The following is a 19489-nucleotide window of genomic DNA, read 5'->3' on the forward strand; positions in this document are numbered from 1 at the left end:
GGAGAGGGCCTGAGACGTGGCTTTGCCGCCGGGATGGCTCAGCCAGGGATTCCCGATGGGCGCGGGTGCGATGCGGCGCGGTGCAAGATCTGCACGCCCAGGGGTTGCTCTTGCCAAACCCGGTGTCCTGCAGCAGCGAGTTCCCGGGGGGAACAAGTCGCGATAACAAATGACACCCCAACGCCTCCCGCAGCCTTTTAAGCCTGGCAGGTGCTAAGGCTGCACCAGCATTTGCTCTCCTGAGCCCCCCCAGGAGCACCAGGTACACAGCGTGCCAGCCCGCCGTGGGGACCAGGAGCCCCCCCAAGCACTGGCCGAATGGGTAGTAGTGGTGGGTACCACGGTGGCGATGCTGTCCCCAGGCTCGAGCGGTACAGGCGGTCGGGCTGGGTGGGTGATGGCAAGTGTGCCACCCTCGCTTGTCCCTGCTCCGCCACCCTACAGGGGTGGCCATAGGGTGAGCACCCCGCTCTGGGCTGGGCTGGCTCCATCCCCGGGCGCAGGGAGGATGCCCGTGCCCCAGCCTGGCCCCACATGGCACAGGAGAGGCGAATGCAACGCTGGGCAGCACAGGAAAACCAGGGCTCGACGGCAGCCTGGCTGCCCAAAACCCAACCTTGTGCACCCACCCAGTCCCCCCCCCAGACAGTACTCCCCATGCACGATACCCCCAAAGCACAGAGTCACATCCCCAGCGGGCACCGGCAGGTCACAGAGACCCCAGTGCCCGAAAGCCTCCGGGGCCACATCACCAGCATCACCCAGGACAGGGACTGGCAGCCCCAGGGCAGGCGCTGTCCCCCCCAGATGCACCCAGGCGCTTACAAAAACGATGGCTTTATTAGAAACCAGAGACAGAAAACATTAAAAAAATTACTGTTTTTTGAGATGAAACATTTGATGCACAAAACAAGAAGGAGGAGAGGGTAACTTGGGGCGGGGGGGATGGAGGCAGGTGGCTCCCAAGGGACACCGGCACAAGGGGACATTGGTCCCAGAAAAAGCTGCAAAATCCCCTTGAGAGACCCCCAGGGCCGGGGCAGTGATCCAGCACCCACCCCAGGCAAGGGCCACGGGGCAGGGGCTCTCTGGTGCCACCTGAACCCCCCCCACTCCCAAAATCAGGGAACGTCATTTCGCTACCAGTTTGGGGGGAAGCTTTGAAGCATCCCCAAGCCCCAGCAGCCCAGGCAGCTCCCACAGCCTGGGGGGGCCAGAGACCATCCAGCCTCCCCAGGCGAGGTCAATAAAAGCCCTTTCCCATCCCCTGCCCATCCCAAAGGCTTCACAGTTGGCGTAGAGAAGGGGGACGGGGGTACGCAGCCACTGCCCAGTCCCACTCCCCCCAGGCTGGGGAGGGGGGGGGTCCAATGGCTCCCTGGCAGAGGAGGTGGCGGGGGGTACCGAGGGCAGATCCCCCATCTCCAAGTCCTTGCAGACAGGGGAGAAGAAAGCCACGGGGATGGGCAGAGCCCACGGGAGGGACGCAGGAGCAAGGGACACCGGGGGCCAGCACAGAAACCTCAGCCCACTAGTGCAGTGAGTGTGTCTGTTCTCTGCCCTACCCGCAGGACAGGCAGCAGCCCTTCAGCTCCCTGCAGCCGCCGTCCGTGGGTGGTCTTCCCAATGGAGGGTCTCTGAGCCCCCTTGGAAGGCAGTGTCCAGCCGGGCTGGATGGTCCCACACCAAGGTCCCGGGCACACGTCCTTCATGGCCCAGCTCTGCCGAGCCCCTGGGGCTGGGGCTGCACCCAAGCCCTCGCCGGGTGACAGGGAGCTGCCTCGGGTCCTGGCCGAGGGGACAGGGATAAAAGGGACCACTGCCACCCAGTCAGTCTTGCAAGAGGTGGACAAAGCTGGCTGGGAAGACTCCCGTGCGGGAGCCGTCGCCCTCGATGAAGCCAACCTGGGGGTGCAGAGAGAGGGGGTCAGGGGGGTGGGAGTCCCATCTCAGGAAGGGGAGAAGCTTTGGGGCTGATATCCCAATTCCCAGGGGGATTTAGAGAGGCACAGCCATGGTGACATGTCAGTGGGAGCCCCCAGCAGCCCTCCTCCATGCACAGATGGGGCAAGGGGCACCTGTCCATGCCCCCCATGAACATCCAGCCTCCTCCAGAAGAGAACTAGGTGGAGGGGTGGGGGGGGAAGGGACCAGGGTTGGGACCCCAGCATCCATCCATGCCTCACTGACACTCACCCAGCTCTGCTCGTCCTCCTCCCGCGTCACCACGATCACCTCTCCCTTGGAGAAGGTCAGCTCCCGTGCTTTATCCCCCTTGCAGTCAGCCACCGCCTTCACCCGCTTCTGCCTCCCCTTGGCCTGCAAACGGGTGGGCGAGGGGGTGACAGACACCCCCCCCCAAGGTAGGTGCAGGGATGTGACATCCCCAATCCCTCCATCTGCTACCCCAGGATAAGGGGAGCTGGAATGCTTGGGGATGCAAAGGGTGACCACCCCATCGCAGCCCCTCTGAGACCACCCTGAGTCACGGCACCTACCGGAGCAAATCTCCTGGGCATGGGCACAGGGGGCACCTTGCCCTGAGCAGGGTCCTCGGGGCCGCTTGGGCTCTGGGGGGACATGGCCGACCCCGCTTTGCCCACCATGCCGCTGATGCGTCGGTATGAGCGGGTGCTCTCCGAGCTGCCAGGGACAGCGAGGACAGTGTCACCCCCTCTCTGCTGGTGCCTTCTCCCCTGTCCCCCTTCCTGCAAGGTCCCCCAAGGGATCAGGGTCCCACCCCCAGGCGCTGATGGAGAAGGGCCCCAGCACTCATCCTCCCTCAAACGAGCCCATCCCACCACAATTTCCAAAAAGAGAAAAAAAAGTATTTGATAACTTGTAGGGGGTCTTGGTATCGCCCCCAAATAATCTGCAGCACCTTCTCCAGGGACAATCCAGCACCCCCACGGCTGCCCTTGTCCCCTCCTGCATCCCAGGGCCAGCAGCAGCTCCCCTGGGGACTCCAGCTCAGGGTGGGGGACCCCTTTGCTCCACACCCCTCAGGGACAATTTGCCCTTCCCCATGCCCGGACTGGGGGCTGGCAGGGGTTGAAGCCCACCTGCCAGCACCATGCAATGACCCCCCCCAACACCCAGTGCACCCCAAGATGGGGAGGGTTGTCCCTACCTGAACTTGACAGGGGGGATGTCGGGGGCCATGCCACCCGGCGGGGGCTGCCCAGGCGGGGGGCTCAGCTCTGGCCCCCGCCGGGTGCCACTGCTGTCTGTCTCTGAGCGGGTCTCCCAGTACGCTGCCCGCCGGCTCTCAGTGGGGCTGCGGGTGCCAGGGGCTGGGGGTCCAGCGATGCCGTCCAGGGCACCGGCGCTGCTGGCAGAGGGGAGGCTGCGCAATGCCGGAGCCTCCGCCAGCCCGGGGAAGTGCGGCTCGGACGCCTGCCGGGGAAGCTCAGGGCGTTCTGGAGGGGGGGACGCATGATGGGAATAATAAACCTGATGTCTGGGTGAAGGGACAGACCCACCATGGGTGACCCCCCCCACGCCCCGACTCACCAGTGGGGCTGTGGTTGGGTTTGGGGCGGGAGCCACCCCGTGTGGGGTTTTTGAGGGGCAGCGGCGGGGGGATCTCCTCGCTGTGGGCCCGGCGGGGCATGGGGCGCGAGGGTACCAGGATGCTCTCGTAGGTCTTGTTGGTGATGTCCATCCCCATGCAGCTCCAGCGGGTCTGGGGGCAGGCGGGCGGGGGGCTGGCGGCCAGCGGCGACGTGCCCTTGAAGGAGCGCTGGAGGGGGCTCACCTGGGGGCAGACACCCGGCTCCAGGGCTGCCCTGCTGCCACCAGACCCCCCCAGGGTCTGCATCCACCCCACACCCCCCCCTCACCCCCTCACTGGGGACATGGGGGTGTCCCGTCCCGTCCCCCCCCACCATCCGGCGGGTACCTTCTCTTCCAGCTCGTCCTCGCTGTCGTAGGGGAACTCCTGGGGGGGCTCCCAGTCGTAGTCAACGTGGATCTGCAGGGAGAGCTTCCCTGCCTGTGCCTGCTCCAGCTGCGGGATAAGGCAGGTCAGAGAGGACTCAGCACAGGGGGGACAGGTCCTGGGAGCCCCCCACCTCCATGCCAGCCCAAGGATCTCCCCCATCCCACCTACCAGTTCTTCACACTCGGTGTGCTTAAGCCTCCTCGCCACGTCCAAAGCCGTCTCGCCTGCCGCGTTCACTGCCCGAGGGACGAAAGGAGCCGGATCCAGGTTACAGCCTCGGCGCTCTGCTCCCACCGGAGAGCCCCAAAACCCTCCGTCCCAACCCCGTACCCATAGTGAAGGCGGCTTTGCCCTTCAGGAGCAGCTTGAGGCAGTTGGGCTGGTTGTAGAGCGCGCCGTAGTGCAAAGCCGTGTTCCCGTCCTGCGTCACCCGGTCCAGCGTCCCCCTGCGCAGGGCCACCGGCAAGAAATTCAAGGCTCAAGAGCACACAAGCATCAGTCCCCCGCACTCATATACGGTCCTTCCATGGGGAAGCAGGCAGGGGACATGGCGAGCACCTGGGGACGCACCCGTTCTGGATGATGAAGTCCACCAGAGGAAGGGACGATCTGTCGGCGTGGCGCACGGCCATGTGCAGCGCCAGCTCGCCCGGGTCCTGCCACGAGATGGAAGGGAGAGGAGAGTTGAACCTGAGGATGCTTCATCTCCCACAAGATGGAGGGGAGAAGAGAGCTGGACCTGAGGATGCTTCATCTCCCCCAGGATGGAGGGGAGGTGAGAGCTGGACCTGAGGATGCTCATCTTCCCAAGGGCACATTTCCACCCAAAGGCCAGGAAAACCCTGAGCAGTGGGACCCAGAGGGGGAAAATCCATTTACGCTGCCAGGTAGAGGGAGCGGGGCGGCCGCGGCGGCGCAGGGCTCACCTGGCCCTCGGGGCTGGCCAGGGGCTTGGCCAGATCGTGCCCCTCGGCGAAGGCCTGGAGCAGGGCCAGGAGGTCGCGGGCACGAATGGCTTCCCAGACCCGGTGGGGGTCGTCACGGCTGCTTTTCTGCACGTAGCGTCGCTCCATGTATTTGGCCACGATGTACTCCTTGCGGGCAGCCCTGCGGGATGGGTGGCTTGGCATCGGCTAGGATGGGCACAGAGATCAGACCCCCCCTGCCCAGTCTCCACCACAGCTGGAGGAACCCTGGGCTCCTGCCTCCTCCCGAAGCCTTGGGATCAGGGGAAACCTCAAAAAAAGGTGTAGATCCCCACCAAAATCCAGGCGATGACACCAGGATCGTCCCCCGCCTCAATCCCCAGGCTCTCAGAGCCGATGGGCAGTGGCATGGGGACAAGGACAGACCACGCACCGTGCGCTCCTCCTCCTCCTAGCCCACCCCGAGACCCCTGACCAGTGGCCAACTCACATATCGCTGCTGGCTGAGGGCTTGGGACAGTCCTGCGTGGGCAGCATGGCCTCCATGATCTCGTTAAAGCGGGTGTTCCCGACGCTGACAGCCAGCTGCAGCAAGAGAGGGACGGGGGGAGACGAGCCCTCTTGGCCACGCTCGCCCTGCCCCAGCCAGATGCCCATCCCAGAGGCAGAGGGAAGGAATCCACTGGATCCACCCAGGACCTTCCCAGAGCAGCATCTCCCCTGGGGCTGATGCTCTTTCATGGCAGGGAAAGTCTGTTTTAAAAGGGATCAAATCCTGGGGGGCTGCCAGCATCCCCCCCTTAGCAAGCGGCTTTGCAGAGCCCCCTCCCCACTTGCCCAGACCACAGCACTGGGGGCTGCAAACTGCCACTGGGGAAACCGAGGCAAGTTTGTGAGCCCTGGAGCAAACTGGGCACAGATGGGATGAAGAAGGAGGGATGAACTCTGGCCCCAGGAGGTTTAGGAGCCGCAAAGGGTGATTCCCAGTGGCCACAGGATCTCCGGGCTCGGGGAGCGGCTTACCAGCAGCTCGGAGGTGCTGAGGACATCCAGGGTGAGGGACTGGATGCGGGAGTAATGCACGCCCAGCTCCCGATGGATGCCGGAGCACTCGATGCACGTCAGGATGCCCAAGTTGGTGGAGAGCCAAGTGGGGTCTGCCAGGGGAGCAGCGTGGGGCTCAGAATCACCACCCAGCCCCGCAGGATGCCGCAATCCCCCCTCCCAGGTCCCCGACCCGCACCCGGGGAGGGGGACACGCCAAACCCCGACCTACCCGGGGCCCCGCAGTCACAACACTGCTTGTTTCCCGGCATGTTCTTCACCTCGCTGATGACCAGCTTGGTGAGCTCCTGCACGCCGCCGTCCGCCCCGCCGCCCGCTGCCGCCCCACCGCCGTTGGGCTCCCCCTTGAAGGCGTTGCTCAGGGCTTCGTCCTTGCTGTTCTGCAGCACCGAGACCCACCTGGGCGGGGGGGGAGCCCCGTCAGGAGGAAGGAGGAGGAGGACGGGGAAAGCAGAGCAGGATCCGGCACCGCAAGGAGTGGGGATGGGCTGCGGCACTTACACAACACACTCCTGCTCGTCCTCTGCTTGGAAGTGATACGTCCTGTTGTCTGCAGGGATGGGGAGAGGGGGGAGAAGGTGAGGAGGGAGGATTTGGGGATGCCCAGGACAGCAGGAAGGAGCTGAAACTACTCCAAAGGGGCTGCTTTAAAATTAAATCATTGCACATCACTCTTCCATCACCCGAGCCCTGTCACAACCTCTTTTTGTCTTGAGCTTGCTAGATCTCCTTAGAGAGGTCGGTCCTTCCTCTGTAAAGGCAGCTGGGGAGATGCCCAGAGCCAGATTAGAAGGGCAAAGGCTGCCCAGGTGCTGTGGAGTGGGAAAACCCACTCGGGATGTTCTTCTCCAGAAAGGGAGCTCCCATCCGCAGCTCGGCCACCTCCGGGTCAAACACACCCACCCCAGCCATGGCATCCCGCTCCGGGCACTCACGCGTCACCAGGTCGAAGCATTTCTTCTCCTCGGTGTGGGGCCGCACTTGGCAGGTGAGGAGGTTCAGCTTGACGGGGGGACGGTTTATCTGCAGGGTGTGAGGATGGAGGCAGGTTAAAGGACTGGGAAAGGTCGGGACGTGCATCACCAAGCGCGTACCTCTGATGGCAATGCCAGTGGGACAACCACCATTCCCAGATGGTCCCTTTTGGGATAAGCAAGCGAGTGGGACCCTCTGGGACCTTTTGCAGGAGAACGGGGCTCGGGGACATCCCGGAGTCGCATCTTCTGTCCCCGCTGCAGTTCGCAGCCTCCACCGCCAGGGGGCAGCACACTCCTCCCAGCCCTCTCCAGCCCCTTTGGTCTTGTCTGGAACCTCAACGCTCATCTTGCTGCTCCAGTCAAACCCACCATCCCCTCCCAGTGATACCTATCAAACATGGGGGACCCCATTTAATATGTCGAGTCCCAGCTCGTACTAAATTTTAAGCCGGGCAAATTGGTGACCACTTTGGGCAAAACTAAACCTGAATTCTAGTGGATGCCAACGCTCAAAGAGTGCCTTCAAGGGTCAGGGCTGCGGCCCCCCGCTGCTCCTCACCGTGCTGTGGGAGATGGTCAGACAGCCGTACTTCACGCCACACTTCCTCTTCTGCCATACTTTGCGGATCCTGAGGAGGAGGAAGAGGAGGAGTGAGGACACGTTGCACATCCCTGATCGCCCACATCCATCTGCCTCCCAAAGCGCCCACGGAAGCCCTCGGCAGAGGCCTGATGGCTTTCTGGACATGGGGTTGTGCTTCTTGCAACTCACAGAGCACAAAATGTCCCACTGAGTGGGCTGGCCATGGGCCGTGCTGGCCAACAGCATCACAGATCTGGTAGCCCCAGTTCAGCAAAACACATAAACACCCACTCAAAACCTGGTGCCCATCACCCAGAGGTCCACTGAGAAGGTGAAGACCTCCTCTTTGCAGCTCTGAGGATTTTATTTTTCACCCTAGATGATCCCACCAGGATCGTTTCTCCCTCTACACCCAAGAAACAAAGACTTTCTTCCTCTCCCATCAGCCACACAGCTCACAGCTCTCCACAGGGAACTTGGCACTGGGCGGCTGGTCCTGGAGACCTACATCCAAGGACACTACACCCGCACAGCACCAACCACTGTGCCCAGCCAGTCACCCAGGAGAGCATCGCGGGAGAAGCACCCTGGGCATCAGAGCCTACTGGGGGCCTTCACATAAGAAATGGGCCGATGACACCAAACCATCGTGGGAGAAGGTCCCCTGCACCACCTCCAAACCTCCTCCTTCCGCAGCTGCAGTTGGAGACCCACCAACCCCTAACCACCAACTCTCGGGTCTCCTCCAGCCTGGGGAAAAATCCCATTCTCCAAGCATTGATAGATGCTTAAGACCAGACAGGACCAATTGCACCTGTAGACCCGTCTAACAGTGACCAAAAACCTCACCCAAACAGTTCTGCCTCTGGATGTCCCAGCCCTGGAGCCTCCCACAAGCATGACTTTCTCCCAGCCCACAGCAACACCAGGATGGAGCTGGGAGCTCTCTGGGCAAATAATACTCATCCTCACCCATCACTCTTCTTGTACAGAAATCCCGACTTCTCCGTCCCATACTGCTTGTTCCCCTGGTGCTGGTGGATGCTGTAGCCGCTGCCAGAGTTCTTCCTGCTCAGGTTTTCCTGAGCTCATCGGGGGAAAAAAAGCATTTAAAAAGCAAAGTGAGAGGCACAGAAGTGGTTGCTGCCACCAAGTGACCTCATCCTTATGTGGGTGCAGCACCCAGCAGAATGCCAGAGACCCCCCGTCCCCTCCCAGCCTCCGAGCATCTCCCAGGTCTCCTGCTCTGCTCCCATGGATGTCCCCTCTGGTCCCCAGGTCCCCTTTACCTGCTGCTCCCCATCCTCAAGTTAACCCCGGGGCACTCACCCCTCCTTAGAACCCAGCACCCTTCCGACCCTCCTTCCCAACTCTCCTCTGCCCATCCCAAGGTTTCACCTCCTTGCTCTCCAGCTGCAGGATGCTGCGGAGGGAATCACGGGTCTGCGTGAGCTGCTTCACCTCCTCTTCTTGCGCTTGGTGGAGCTGGAAAGGGAGGCAGCTGCCCTCACTGCTGCGCTGAATGCGGGCGTTCTCAAGGGCTGGCACAGGGTGGGTGGCATCTCGGGGGGCACGTCCGAGCGGTGTTGGATGGCAGGCTGGGGGACTTACCGCGTGGAGAGACACAGCGAGCTTCTCAATGAAGGGGTAGAGGTTCTGGGCAGCCTTCCAGCCATCTTGGAAGAAACTGGGCATTTATTTAACATGATTAAGATGCAGATGGGGAGGATAGAGGGGGGAAAAAAAAAAAAAAAAAAAAAGGTTTTTTAGAGAAAATGTGGCAGGAGACCATAGCAACCCCCCTTGGAAGCTGCTCCTGCTTTGTGGTTCCACTGCTACTGGGACCTGGAGAGACCCCACCAAAGGCCAAGCCCAGCCCAGGGTGTCCAGATACCCCAAATATTTGGGGTGTTTGGGATACAGGATTGGCCTCTGGTTCAATCCAAGCTCATTTTGCTGGGGACCAGCCCTGCTGGAGGCCAGATCCTCAGGTCTCTGGGTCACAGCCCCAGTCAAGGGCACGCTCTTAGCCAACACGACTGTCCCCTCCCTGCCTCAGTTTCCTCACTCGAGAGCTGGAGATGACGACATGACACCCACACGCTGCTACTCCAGCCTCATATTGCAATGGGGAAGGCAAGGGGATGTTAATCCTTGCTCCAAACACCCTCGCTACGAGCCCCATGGCTAACAGCGAAGCCGCTCGGCTGAACTCATCCCTGGAAATCTACCCAGAAACCAAATCATCGGATATATCCCGAGCCAACCCCCTTCCCCCAGCCCCCACGGACACGTTTGCAGCTCCTTGAGCCAACAAAGCACGTTTCAACTCCTCAGATGCAACCAAAGAGCGACAGGCTCTGCCCAGCATCTTCACCAACAGCTTTATGGAGCTGGGATGGGAGAAGATGCCCCCAGACCCTCGTGGGACCTCCCAGGGGTGACGACCGACCCTGGGGACAAACCACCTTGACCTGGGCAGCACCTACTTGTGCTGAGCGTGGAAAAACTTGATGAGGCTCTGCAGGAAATCTGGTCCCTGCTTCATCTGAGACTCGCTGGCTTTCAGCAGGTACTGGAGGAGGAGAAGACACACAGTTAGGTGATGGAGATGAGGACTGGCTGGAAATATCCCAGAGGAAAGAGCAAGAGCCTGCCCAGCCCTTGCCTCCCTTCCCAGCGCAAGGGAGGAGGGTTAAAATGCTGGCTGGGTTTCAAGAAGTCGAGTCACGACGTTGGATTTGAAGGCAGCTCGCTGGGGACCACCCTCAGAAAACCTGGCTCTGGAAGTCCTCCAAGCCCTGAAAAGTTCAAGGACCGAAGCAGGCCCCCGGGGTTTCCAGCCGAGCATGCTTCTCCTGCTGCTCATTACTTCTGGAGTTAATAAATAACCAAAACTCAAGGCAGCTCACAAAGAAAAAAAAAAAAAGAAGAAATAGCCCAAATGTTTTTTAAGACATGACCCCTTTGCTCCCAAAAAATCAGATTTCAAGCAACAAGCGCCTGCGGCACATCAGCCCCGGAGGTCTGCAGTCCTCGTGGATGTGTCCCGCGGGATGGGGAATTTCAGCTTTATGCATCAAACCCATCCATCAGCTGCTAGCAGAAAAGAAAAGACCCAGAGCCTTGCTCACCCCGAGCAAAGTAAGGGGGGGGAAGAGATTTCCCCCTGCGAGCTCCTCTCCAGGCCAGCGCAGCTGCTGGAAGATGGTTTCGAGCGGGAGGCGAGGGGAGGGGAAGGCAGCCCTGAGCTCCGGGGACTTTCCATGGTGGGGAAGCACCGTGGCGGGCTACAGCCCCCGGGATGGAGCCTCCCGGTGCCCTGGGCACCCCTGCCAAGTAAGGTGTCACCTGGACTGGGAAGGGTTGTTAAATCATTCCGTGCAAGCTGGAGACGTAAAGCTAACGCAGCATCCAACCCGGAGCCCTGGGGTGCCTGGCACGGACTGCACCCCCTGAACAAAGTCTCAGCTGAAAAAGACCACGTGTGCCCAGCTCCCGTGGGACTTCCCTGCCCTGCCACCCACATCCTGGGGTGACGGTGGCAGGGAGGGTCCCAGCCAGCACTGGCTGAGACCCATGAGCAAAGGGATGCTCCAGCACCGCCTGGGTCTGGACCCAGCTGCACCCATCCACCCCACGGTCCCTGGGGGTGTGAGATGGCCCACGAAGGGGAGATGCAACCACCCCACACATCACCCCTGGGGTGAAATCAGATCGTGCCCCCACCCCACGAAGCAGCAAATACCATCCGCCTATAAACCTACACGCAACACACCCGCCCTAGCCCCGGCCAGCCCCCTAGAAGAGCTGCCCCCCCATTTCCAGGCAGGCTCCCCAGGAAAGCAGCAGCTCTCGTGCACGCCAGCACACACACGCGTGCACGTGTGCCCGCTCACACGCAGCCGCTCTTTGCAGGGTTGCCGGCAGCGGCCCCTCCCCGGCCGGGCTGCAGCTCCCGCGTTTCCATGTGCTGTTATTTATTTCACAGTGGTGCTATTCAAGGGAGTGACTCATCTGGCCGGGTCCCAGCTCCCCGGCCCCATGCCCAGCCCCAGTCCCACTGCGACAGGCACAGCCTCCTTCCCGCACCCCCTGCCCTTTGCCGGGGGGACGACGGGACACACAGGGCTGCACCAGGCTCCGACGCTGTTGTCTGGTCCTTGGGGATGTTGGAGACCCCTGGGACAACCCACTGGGGACTTGGTCCCTGCTCTGTGTCACTCTCAAGAGGTTTATGGGGCTGCTGGGGTGTCTGGAGCCAGAACACCTGGGTCCCCTCTTTGCTGGGGGGGGTTCTAACATCAGGTCTCCATCCTTCACCTATTCACATCTCACCTCCTAAGAGCGGACCCCCAGGACCATCAGGGATCTGGGGCTGCTCATGAGCCCCCCTAACCAAAACCAAGAGCAGTTTTGAGAATAGGGCACAACAGCAAAGCCAGCCTCAGGGATGTTATCCAAAAGGCTCACTTGTCACCCCAAACACCAGCCTCTGGCTTTCCAGATGAGGGGTAGGAGCGGGGAGGACACGGGTAGAACCCCCAGGCACTTTGCTGCAGGGTGACCCGTGGGTGCCATTCACAGCCGCATCCCATGGGGACCCCAACTTGGGGATGGGGTGGGGATCCCTGAGCCAGGACCATGCAGGGACATGATGGGATGGGGACAGCCAAAGGTCCCACACAGCACCCACATGGGGCTGCTTTAATGGTGGGGACGGGAACAGGCTCTGACGTCCCCATGCACATTTGAGTAGAGTGGGCCCCTATGTCCCCCCGGGGGCCAAACAGTCTCTGTCCCCCCCGGCACAGCCCCTACCTCACACATGTGAAGCTGGAAGAGCCGCCGCTCCTTCTGCATGTCCTCGGCCACCTCCGCTGTGGACGGTTCAGCCTGGATGACCCCTGCCAAGCGGGCTCGCTCCTTCTCCTTCTCCATCTTCCCCCTGCGGGACAGGACATCGGCAGGTTGGGGACAGCCTTGCCCCGAGGGCTGTCCCATGCAGTGAGCTATGGTGGGGATGGGATCAGGAGAAATATCTCCAGCCCCTCTAGCTGGGAAAGGCTAGACTGGAGCCCTCCCAATGGCAAACTGGCATCAATCGGTGCCCGGGTGCAGCCCCGGGACAAAACATCTTTGTGCAGAGCGGGATTAGGCGGATTTTGCCAGAGGCAGCGGGTTCCTTACACTTTGGTCTCGTAATCCTTCCAGGCCTTTTCGATCTGCTTCTTAGAGTCCTGCAGCAAAAGGAGAGAGGGGATGGCAGCCGTCAGGGAAGGCAAAAGACCTGCTGGCACTGAAAGCAGCATCCCATGGCCGAGGGCTTTGCATTGCTTCACCCTGCCCCTCAAGGACAAGGGACATCCCCACCGGATCTTCACCCCCTGCTCCAGTCCCTTCCAGCCCTCGCTGCTGCCCTCCAGCCCCAGGGATTTGCTCCTTCCTTCTCCTGGCCGTGGGCACAAGCTGAGCCCCTAACAGGGGTCTTGCTGCAACATGTCCCCAAATGGGTGACCTGCAGTCTCAGAGCCTTGGGGACAGTGCTGGAGGGGACTCACCAGGCGGCCGTCCTTCAGTTGCCCCTTCAACAGGCTGTCCAGGGGGAAGGAGACGATGTTATTCAGGTTCTGCACCTGCAAAAGGTAGAGATGGGGTTACCCCATGGAGGTCCCCACCTCAGGGTAGGTCGAGGAGCCAGAGCCCCAGGTCCTTCCCAGCGTTGGGGGTGCCCCCCCACCCCCCGGCTCCGTCGCTGCCCCATGAAGGGTTAAAGAGGCTGAAAGTGGGGCCAGATCCAGGCACGGGGCAGGCTGGGGCTTGTCGGAGCTGGCTGCAAGATGTCTGACGCAGGGCCCTTCCCACAAACCACATCAGCACCGCGGCTGCCAAAACCAAAGCTGTTCCTCCCCATCGCCACCCCGGCCCTGTCCCCGTCCCCCCATGGCACAGCACCCAGGGATGCTACCAGCCCCTCCATGGCCTCATGATGCAAAGAGCACACCCCCCCGATGTCAAAAGGGCTTCCCAAAATGTCCCCCTTTCCTGGGGTTTAGCGACAGCAATGCAGCCACCGCCGTCCCCACCAGCACCATGCTGGGGTCTGCAGTGGGGACACAGGAGCCTGCTCCAGTCCTGGCGTCCCTCCATGCACCCCACAGGGCAGCACCCCGTTTTAGTGCTACGAGAGCAACTCCAGCACCCATGCGGGACCTCCTGGCTGCACCCAGATTTCTTTTAAAGGCTCCCAAGGTGTTTTGTCCCCTACAGCATAAGGGGAGAAACCCAGCTCCAGGGCACGGGACCAACCCTGAACAAGGGGGGACAGGGCACCCCACTTCTGAGAGCTCCAGGGAGATGGGGCACCCTGATTCTGAGAGCTCCGGGGGGACTCTGGGAGGGCAAACCTGGCTTTTCGGATCTGGTCAAGGGTTCTGGCACATAATCCAGGGGGTAGACGGCAGTGGCTGTTCCCACGCCGGCAGCACGTGGGGCAGGAGGTGGGGGGCCAGCACTGCCCTTGCCCGGGAACTGGTCCCACTCTTCCACCAGTACGGTTCCCGCAGAGCCCCCCCCAGAGCGCGGGGGTCTGGCTGGGCTGGGACAGCTGGGATGGGGAAGGGGAGGAGCAGGGAGGCCCAGACTGGGGTAACTGGGAGAGGAAGACGCCGAAATCTGAAATTCTTCCTGGGGGAAGGGCAGCAGAAATATATCTCCTCCTTAAGCAGAGCCAGCAGCCAAAAACACCCCTTAGAGGGGGGATTCAAAAGGGACCAGAGGAGGCCAGCAGCATGGGACCCCCCCAGGGCTTCGCCGCTGGGCGTGCACAGACCCAGCTTCCTCCAGGAACTGACTTCTCCACCAGAGCCATTCCCGTAGTTGGGAAGGCGCTGCCGGCTCGGCTCGCAGCCGCCTCTGCCTGCCTGCCTGCCTGCTTCCCGCGCGGCCACGGCTCCCCAAGGCCCCACTGCGCAGCTCAGCGTGGCTTTGATTTACTTCTTGGCAAGCGAGATCAGAGATGCAATTGATGTGAGAAAAAAATAGAAAAAGAAAGAAAAGGAAAAAAGAAAATAGCAGCCCCAACCGCCCATCAAATCCCAGCGTTGGCGTCCCTGGCGGAGCTGGCAATGGGCTGTAAATCCAGCAATGGGGGTATCAGATGGTCCTGGAGCACCAGGAGCATGTCCCTGAGCCTGGGGTGGGAGCTGGGGATTGCTGCCCGCAGCGGGGGTGCCTAAACTGGGAGGAGGCGGGCTGCACTGAGTGGTTTTTCCAAATCTAGATGGATCCTGGAGATTTTCCCCAGCTTGGCAATAGCCGGATGCAGAGAACAGCCTGAGGCTGCACCGGAGACACCGTGAACCCCACCGGGTGGTGAAAGCCTCCCCCCGATCTCAGCAGTGTGCCGGGAGGATGCGGGGCAGCTCACCAGGTTCTTGAAGAGTGCGGTGACCTCGCGGGTGAAGACAGCCAGGTTGAGGAAGCCGGTGGACAGCTCGTGGTTGTTCTGGGAGAGGTGGTTGTTGCCGAAGTTCTCCAGGGCTTCGCTGTACTGCTCCTCGTTCTCCACGTGGGCTGCACAGGGAGACACCAGTGAGGGACACGGGGTGACCCTGCAGCACCCCATCCCTGGAGCTGGTCACATCATGAGGTCCCACCAGCACCCAGCACCCATCTCTCCAGCCCTCCAGAGCAAAGCTGGGCTGATCCTGCTGCAGGACAGCAGTGGTCTGTCCTAAACAACCTCTCCAAGGTTCTCAATTTCTCTTCTTGCATCTTTTTAAGACAGTTTTTGGCACCCTATCACGTTGCCAGGCTGGCTAGCTGCAAGCACCCACATACCCCCAGACTGGCCAGCACCCATGGCCACCCCACCGTCCAGCTGCATCACACCACGGACAGACGTGACCAGCATTGGTGGAGGATGGGACCGTCACAGATCCTGCCAGGCCGGTGGCCCAGGGATGCCCATCAGCTCTCGAAGCACAACTCACTGAGCCCAGAGATGTGAATGGCTTTCACATATTTTCTGATCCTCTGGAGTATGGCTTGGTCCCCATCCAGGCTCTGCGAAAGCGAAGAAAGAAAACAAACGGAGCTCGTTAGCCCTGCCAAGCATGGCCGCCGCTCCCCCCAGCCCAGCTGGCCCTTGGAAAGGCGGCTGCTCTGCCATGCAGATGTGCGGGGCAGTGGCCAAGCTCCCAGGGCTGGGAGAGGAGCTGGAGGCATCCCGGGGACACCAGAGCCTCAGCGTCCAGTCGGTCCCCTGCCAGGCCTGTGGTCCCCGAGGCTTTGGCTGCCAGGCAGGGCTTTGGCTGCCCCCAGAGAGGCTGGGTTCGAGCAAGACAGTAGCAGGAGATGAGAGGCTCAGCCAGCATGCCCAGCATCTCTTTGGATCCCAGCAGCTTCCAGCAACCACGGAAAATGCCTCTCTGGCTCCCGCAGGGGCTGCTTCAACCAAGGAGGGGATGAAGCGTCATGTAGCACAAACACACCAACCCATCCCCACCACCCCAGCACACGTCCCCACGGCTCGGGGCCAGGCACGGTGGGAGAGACCTTCAAGGGCGCCCAGCTCCCCGAAGGGGTCCATGGCAGAGCCAAAACCGGGACCCACCTCCCTCCAATGCCCGACAGGGACCTAAATCACATAAATCCCACAACCAGGGATGCGGCTTTCCACAACCCCCCCAGCTCATGCAGGGTCTTGGCTGTGGCTCCCAGCACCGTGAACCTCCCCGCAGCCTCCACCAGCCGCATCCTGCGCTCTCTTGGAGAATTCCCCATCCCCAGCCTGATCCCCCTCCATCCTCGCTCCATCCCTCCCTACCCAGGCAGCCCCCATTTGCCCCCACCGAGCACCAGGGCAAACTCAACCCCAACGCCAACCTGCCCGCAGAGCATCGTAGCCGAACACACGCCGGCCCCAGCCATCAGGAAAGGGTTAAGGGCGGCTTGGCTGCAGGTACCAGAGGCATGATAACAGGCTGGAAATATTTAGAGGGCGTGAACGCAAGAAGGGCGAGGGATGAAACCGCGGAGGAATTACAATAAAGAGGCTGGCTTTCTTGCTCGAGCTCTTGCCGAAGGTTTTCGGGCTGATGTCAAGGCCGATTTCCTGACAGCGGGGTCAGCCTGGCTTTGGTGCTGCTCTTCAAGGCCCTCCTCCTTGGAAGGGATGCTGCGGACGAGCTTTGGCTGGGATGAGCCGGCTGGGAGGGGACCAGGGTGGAGGTGGGAGCCAAACCCCCTGCCCAGAGGGGTCTTGCAATGCACTTGCAACAGGGAGGATGTTGGGGTGCCCCAAAGGCCCCCATGCCCGCTCTCTGCACCAAATCTGGGTGCCCCAGGCTCTCTGGAGCCGCAGGCTGGGGCAGAAGCATCCCGTGCCTCAGAGGGGGATGCCAAGGCTGGACAACTGGACTCTCCAGGCTTGCAAACCTGGCATAGCCTCAGGAAGGGGAAACTGAGGCAGCATGAGATGCTCTGGATGCATCACCATGCAAGTGGGGGAAGAAGCTGCTCCGAGTGCCCAGGATGGGGCAGCCCACCCCAGTGACAGCTCACAGCCGCAGGAGGCTGAACGCAGGGATCGGGGACAATCTGGGGACAGTCACGGGGGCTTTCAGAAAGGGGTCCACGAGCTGATCGGCAAGGATGGGGCAGGCAGAGCCGAGCACCAGGGTGTCAAATGCAGAGGAAATCACTGCACAGAGCTGTCCCAGCTGCAGGCATCACTGATATCCCCGACGTACCAAGCTGGCTGCCAGGGACATGGGCCTTGGCTGCATGGGGACAGCCCTCCGGAGCAGGAGGCAGCGATGTCTGGAGCCCCCCACAGCACCCGTCACCCCCTGGCCCAGCTCAGGGATGAGGGCTCCCGGTCGGGGGAAGCTGAGGACATCAGCACAGCAGGAATGGGAGCAGGAGGGATTCCCTGTGGGGATGGAGGGAGGGAGGGATGGATCTGCACCTGCACTGCAGCCACCCAGGCTCGCAGACTGGGGACCCCGAGCAGCCACTGCCACCCCCCGCCCGCCCCCGGCAGGGTGCTCAATGGGGGCCATTCTTCCCCCCCCCCCCCCCCGCCGCCGGCTCGTGCCGCCTGGTGAAGGAGCCGCCGCGGGTGCCAGGGGCCGGAGCGGTGGCAGCGCTGCCGAGCCGGGAGTAGGATGCGGCACTGCCCTGGGTGCAAAGGGCAGCACGTGGCAGGGACGTGGTATTATTTACACGGTGACGGGGTGAGCTGGGAGCCCGGCTGCCAGCTCTGCCACTGAACACGCCGGCAGCCTCTACCATGTCACCCTGCCCCAGCCGGGAGGTGCCCCGTCCCTTGTGACATGTACACACCACCCAGCCCCAACCACCAAGGGCTGGATCCGACCCTTCCAGCCCACTCCAGAGACCTCGGGTGCTGCCTCTGCAGCAGCCCCAAGGACCCCGACGTCCCACGAGCCCCCTGGGAGGGGAGAACCCTCTTTAATCCCAGGAGGGAAACTGAGGCACTGAGCAGCTCCAGCCAACACCGGTATGTTTCCTTGATGGCGAGCACCAGCTTCTGGCCCTTGCCCTGCTCACTGATGTCACTCCTGTCACTCCGATTTGGGCCCAGCTCCGAGATGGGTGCATGCAGTCATGCCTCAAAGGTGGCAGTGCCGTCTCGGGGACCTGGCGGGACATGGTCACCCCTTCCCACCCAGCAGCCGCTGGAGCAAGACCAGGAACCCTCACTCCCTCTCGCCCACCAAGCCATCACCCAGGATCTGGGGTGGTGATGGGGAAGACCAAGGCTCGGTTTGGTTGCAGGGAGTCTGTCCTGCTCCCCAGCCCTCCCCAAAAGTGCCGCTGTTTATTTCCCTTGCCTGATGCTATTGCCCCATCAGGGCTCAGAGGGCGGCAGGGGGCTGGGGCTTTTTTGGGTGGATTTCCCTCTTCCCCTCGTGCTGGAGCATGGGGATGCGGAAGGCCTGGCAGCGGTTCGGCCCCCACAAGGGTTCCCCGCTGCCTCGGGTGGGATGGGGTGCTCAGCCCCATGCCCCCCATGTCCTGCACAACGGCAGCGATGACTCCCGGCTGTCAGCCCTGCTCCACGGAGGTTTAATAAGCAAACCCCACCATTCCGGGGGCACGCCTCTCCCCCATCCCCGTCCCCCTTAACCGCAGCCTCTCCCAAGCAGCCAAACGAAATTCCTGCTGCTTCCTCCTGGCTGGAGCTGCCTCCCCCTTCCCGGCTGAGAGGAAGATCCATGGCAGCGGTCAGCACGTGCTGGCGGGGATCGGGATGCTCCAACGGTGCGTCCCCAGATTTCCAGCTTGGGGACGCCCATCCCGCTGCCCCCGGGGATCCCGGCAGCTCCGGCACCTGGGGCCCCCGCGCTCCCCGCCAACCCTGGCTCTCCTTCAAAGCCATTCCTTCGCTAAGAGGAGTTGGCAAAAGCCACGGGACCAGCTGGAAACCGCCTTTATTCCAGGCGGGAGGAGGGGGACGAAGGCACCCCGCCACCTTCGTCCTTCCTGCAAACGCTGCTGGGGATTTTGGGGGGGGGGGGGAGCTAAAAATACTCCCCTGGCTTTAATCACAGTGGGACCCCCCCCGGGACACCACATCACATCAGGGCTGGCTCCAAGCGTAGGAATTCGCTAGTGGCCGGAGCTGTGGGGCTGATGCTCTGCCTGGGGGGGCACCTGGACCTGGAGGCAAAAACCTTTCAAAGAAACTTTAAAGGAGAGTTTTACCCATTTCTGCAGGCCTTGGCCCCCAAAAAAGCGCACGCTGGGGCTGCTCGGAGGATGCAAACGGCCACCCTGGCCTGGGGGTCCCAAAACACCCACTTAGGGCGACTGCCAGCGCAAGCCAGGCCGTGCCAGCCTCCTCCCGGGGGTGAACCGGGGGGGGGGAACCCCAAAAACTAGAAGGCCAAGGGAGTGATGTGCCCCCGAGGGTGAGCACTGGGTGCCGGACCAGCACCTATGGGTGCCGGACCAGCCCCAGCGC

The 19489-nt window shown here is 61.9% G+C and overlaps 1 protein-coding gene across 1 annotated transcript; it reads right to left on the reverse strand.

The window, feature by feature from the left end:
• Positions 1-1830: 1830 nt before the first annotated feature.
• ASAP3 (ArfGAP with SH3 domain, ankyrin repeat and PH domain 3) lies at positions 1831-15723 on the reverse strand. The gene is made up of 25 exons (XM_010576370.1): positions 15489-15723; positions 14924-15069; positions 13056-13130; positions 12685-12734; positions 12316-12442; positions 9984-10069; positions 9106-9181; positions 8893-8979; positions 8467-8576; positions 7471-7540; positions 6870-6957; positions 6436-6484; positions 6146-6333; positions 5893-6026; positions 5360-5454; positions 4870-5050; positions 4514-4599; positions 4274-4389; positions 4112-4179; positions 3902-4009; positions 3514-3730; positions 3131-3419; positions 2499-2643; positions 2197-2319; positions 1831-1905 (listed from the first exon to the last, which is right to left on the reverse strand). Exons 1-25 carry the CDS (start codon positions 15721-15723, stop codon positions 1831-1833), a joined length of 3024 nt encoding a protein of 1007 aa, XP_010574672.1.
• Between the last annotated feature and the right edge of the window lie 3766 nt (positions 15724-19489).

The sequence above is a fragment of the Haliaeetus leucocephalus genome, unplaced genomic scaffold (assembly GCF_000737465.1).
Source record: "Haliaeetus leucocephalus isolate CR32 unplaced genomic scaffold, Haliaeetus_leucocephalus-4.0 Scaffold517, whole genome shotgun sequence".
Taxonomy (NCBI): domain Eukaryota; kingdom Metazoa; phylum Chordata; class Aves; order Accipitriformes; family Accipitridae; genus Haliaeetus; species Haliaeetus leucocephalus.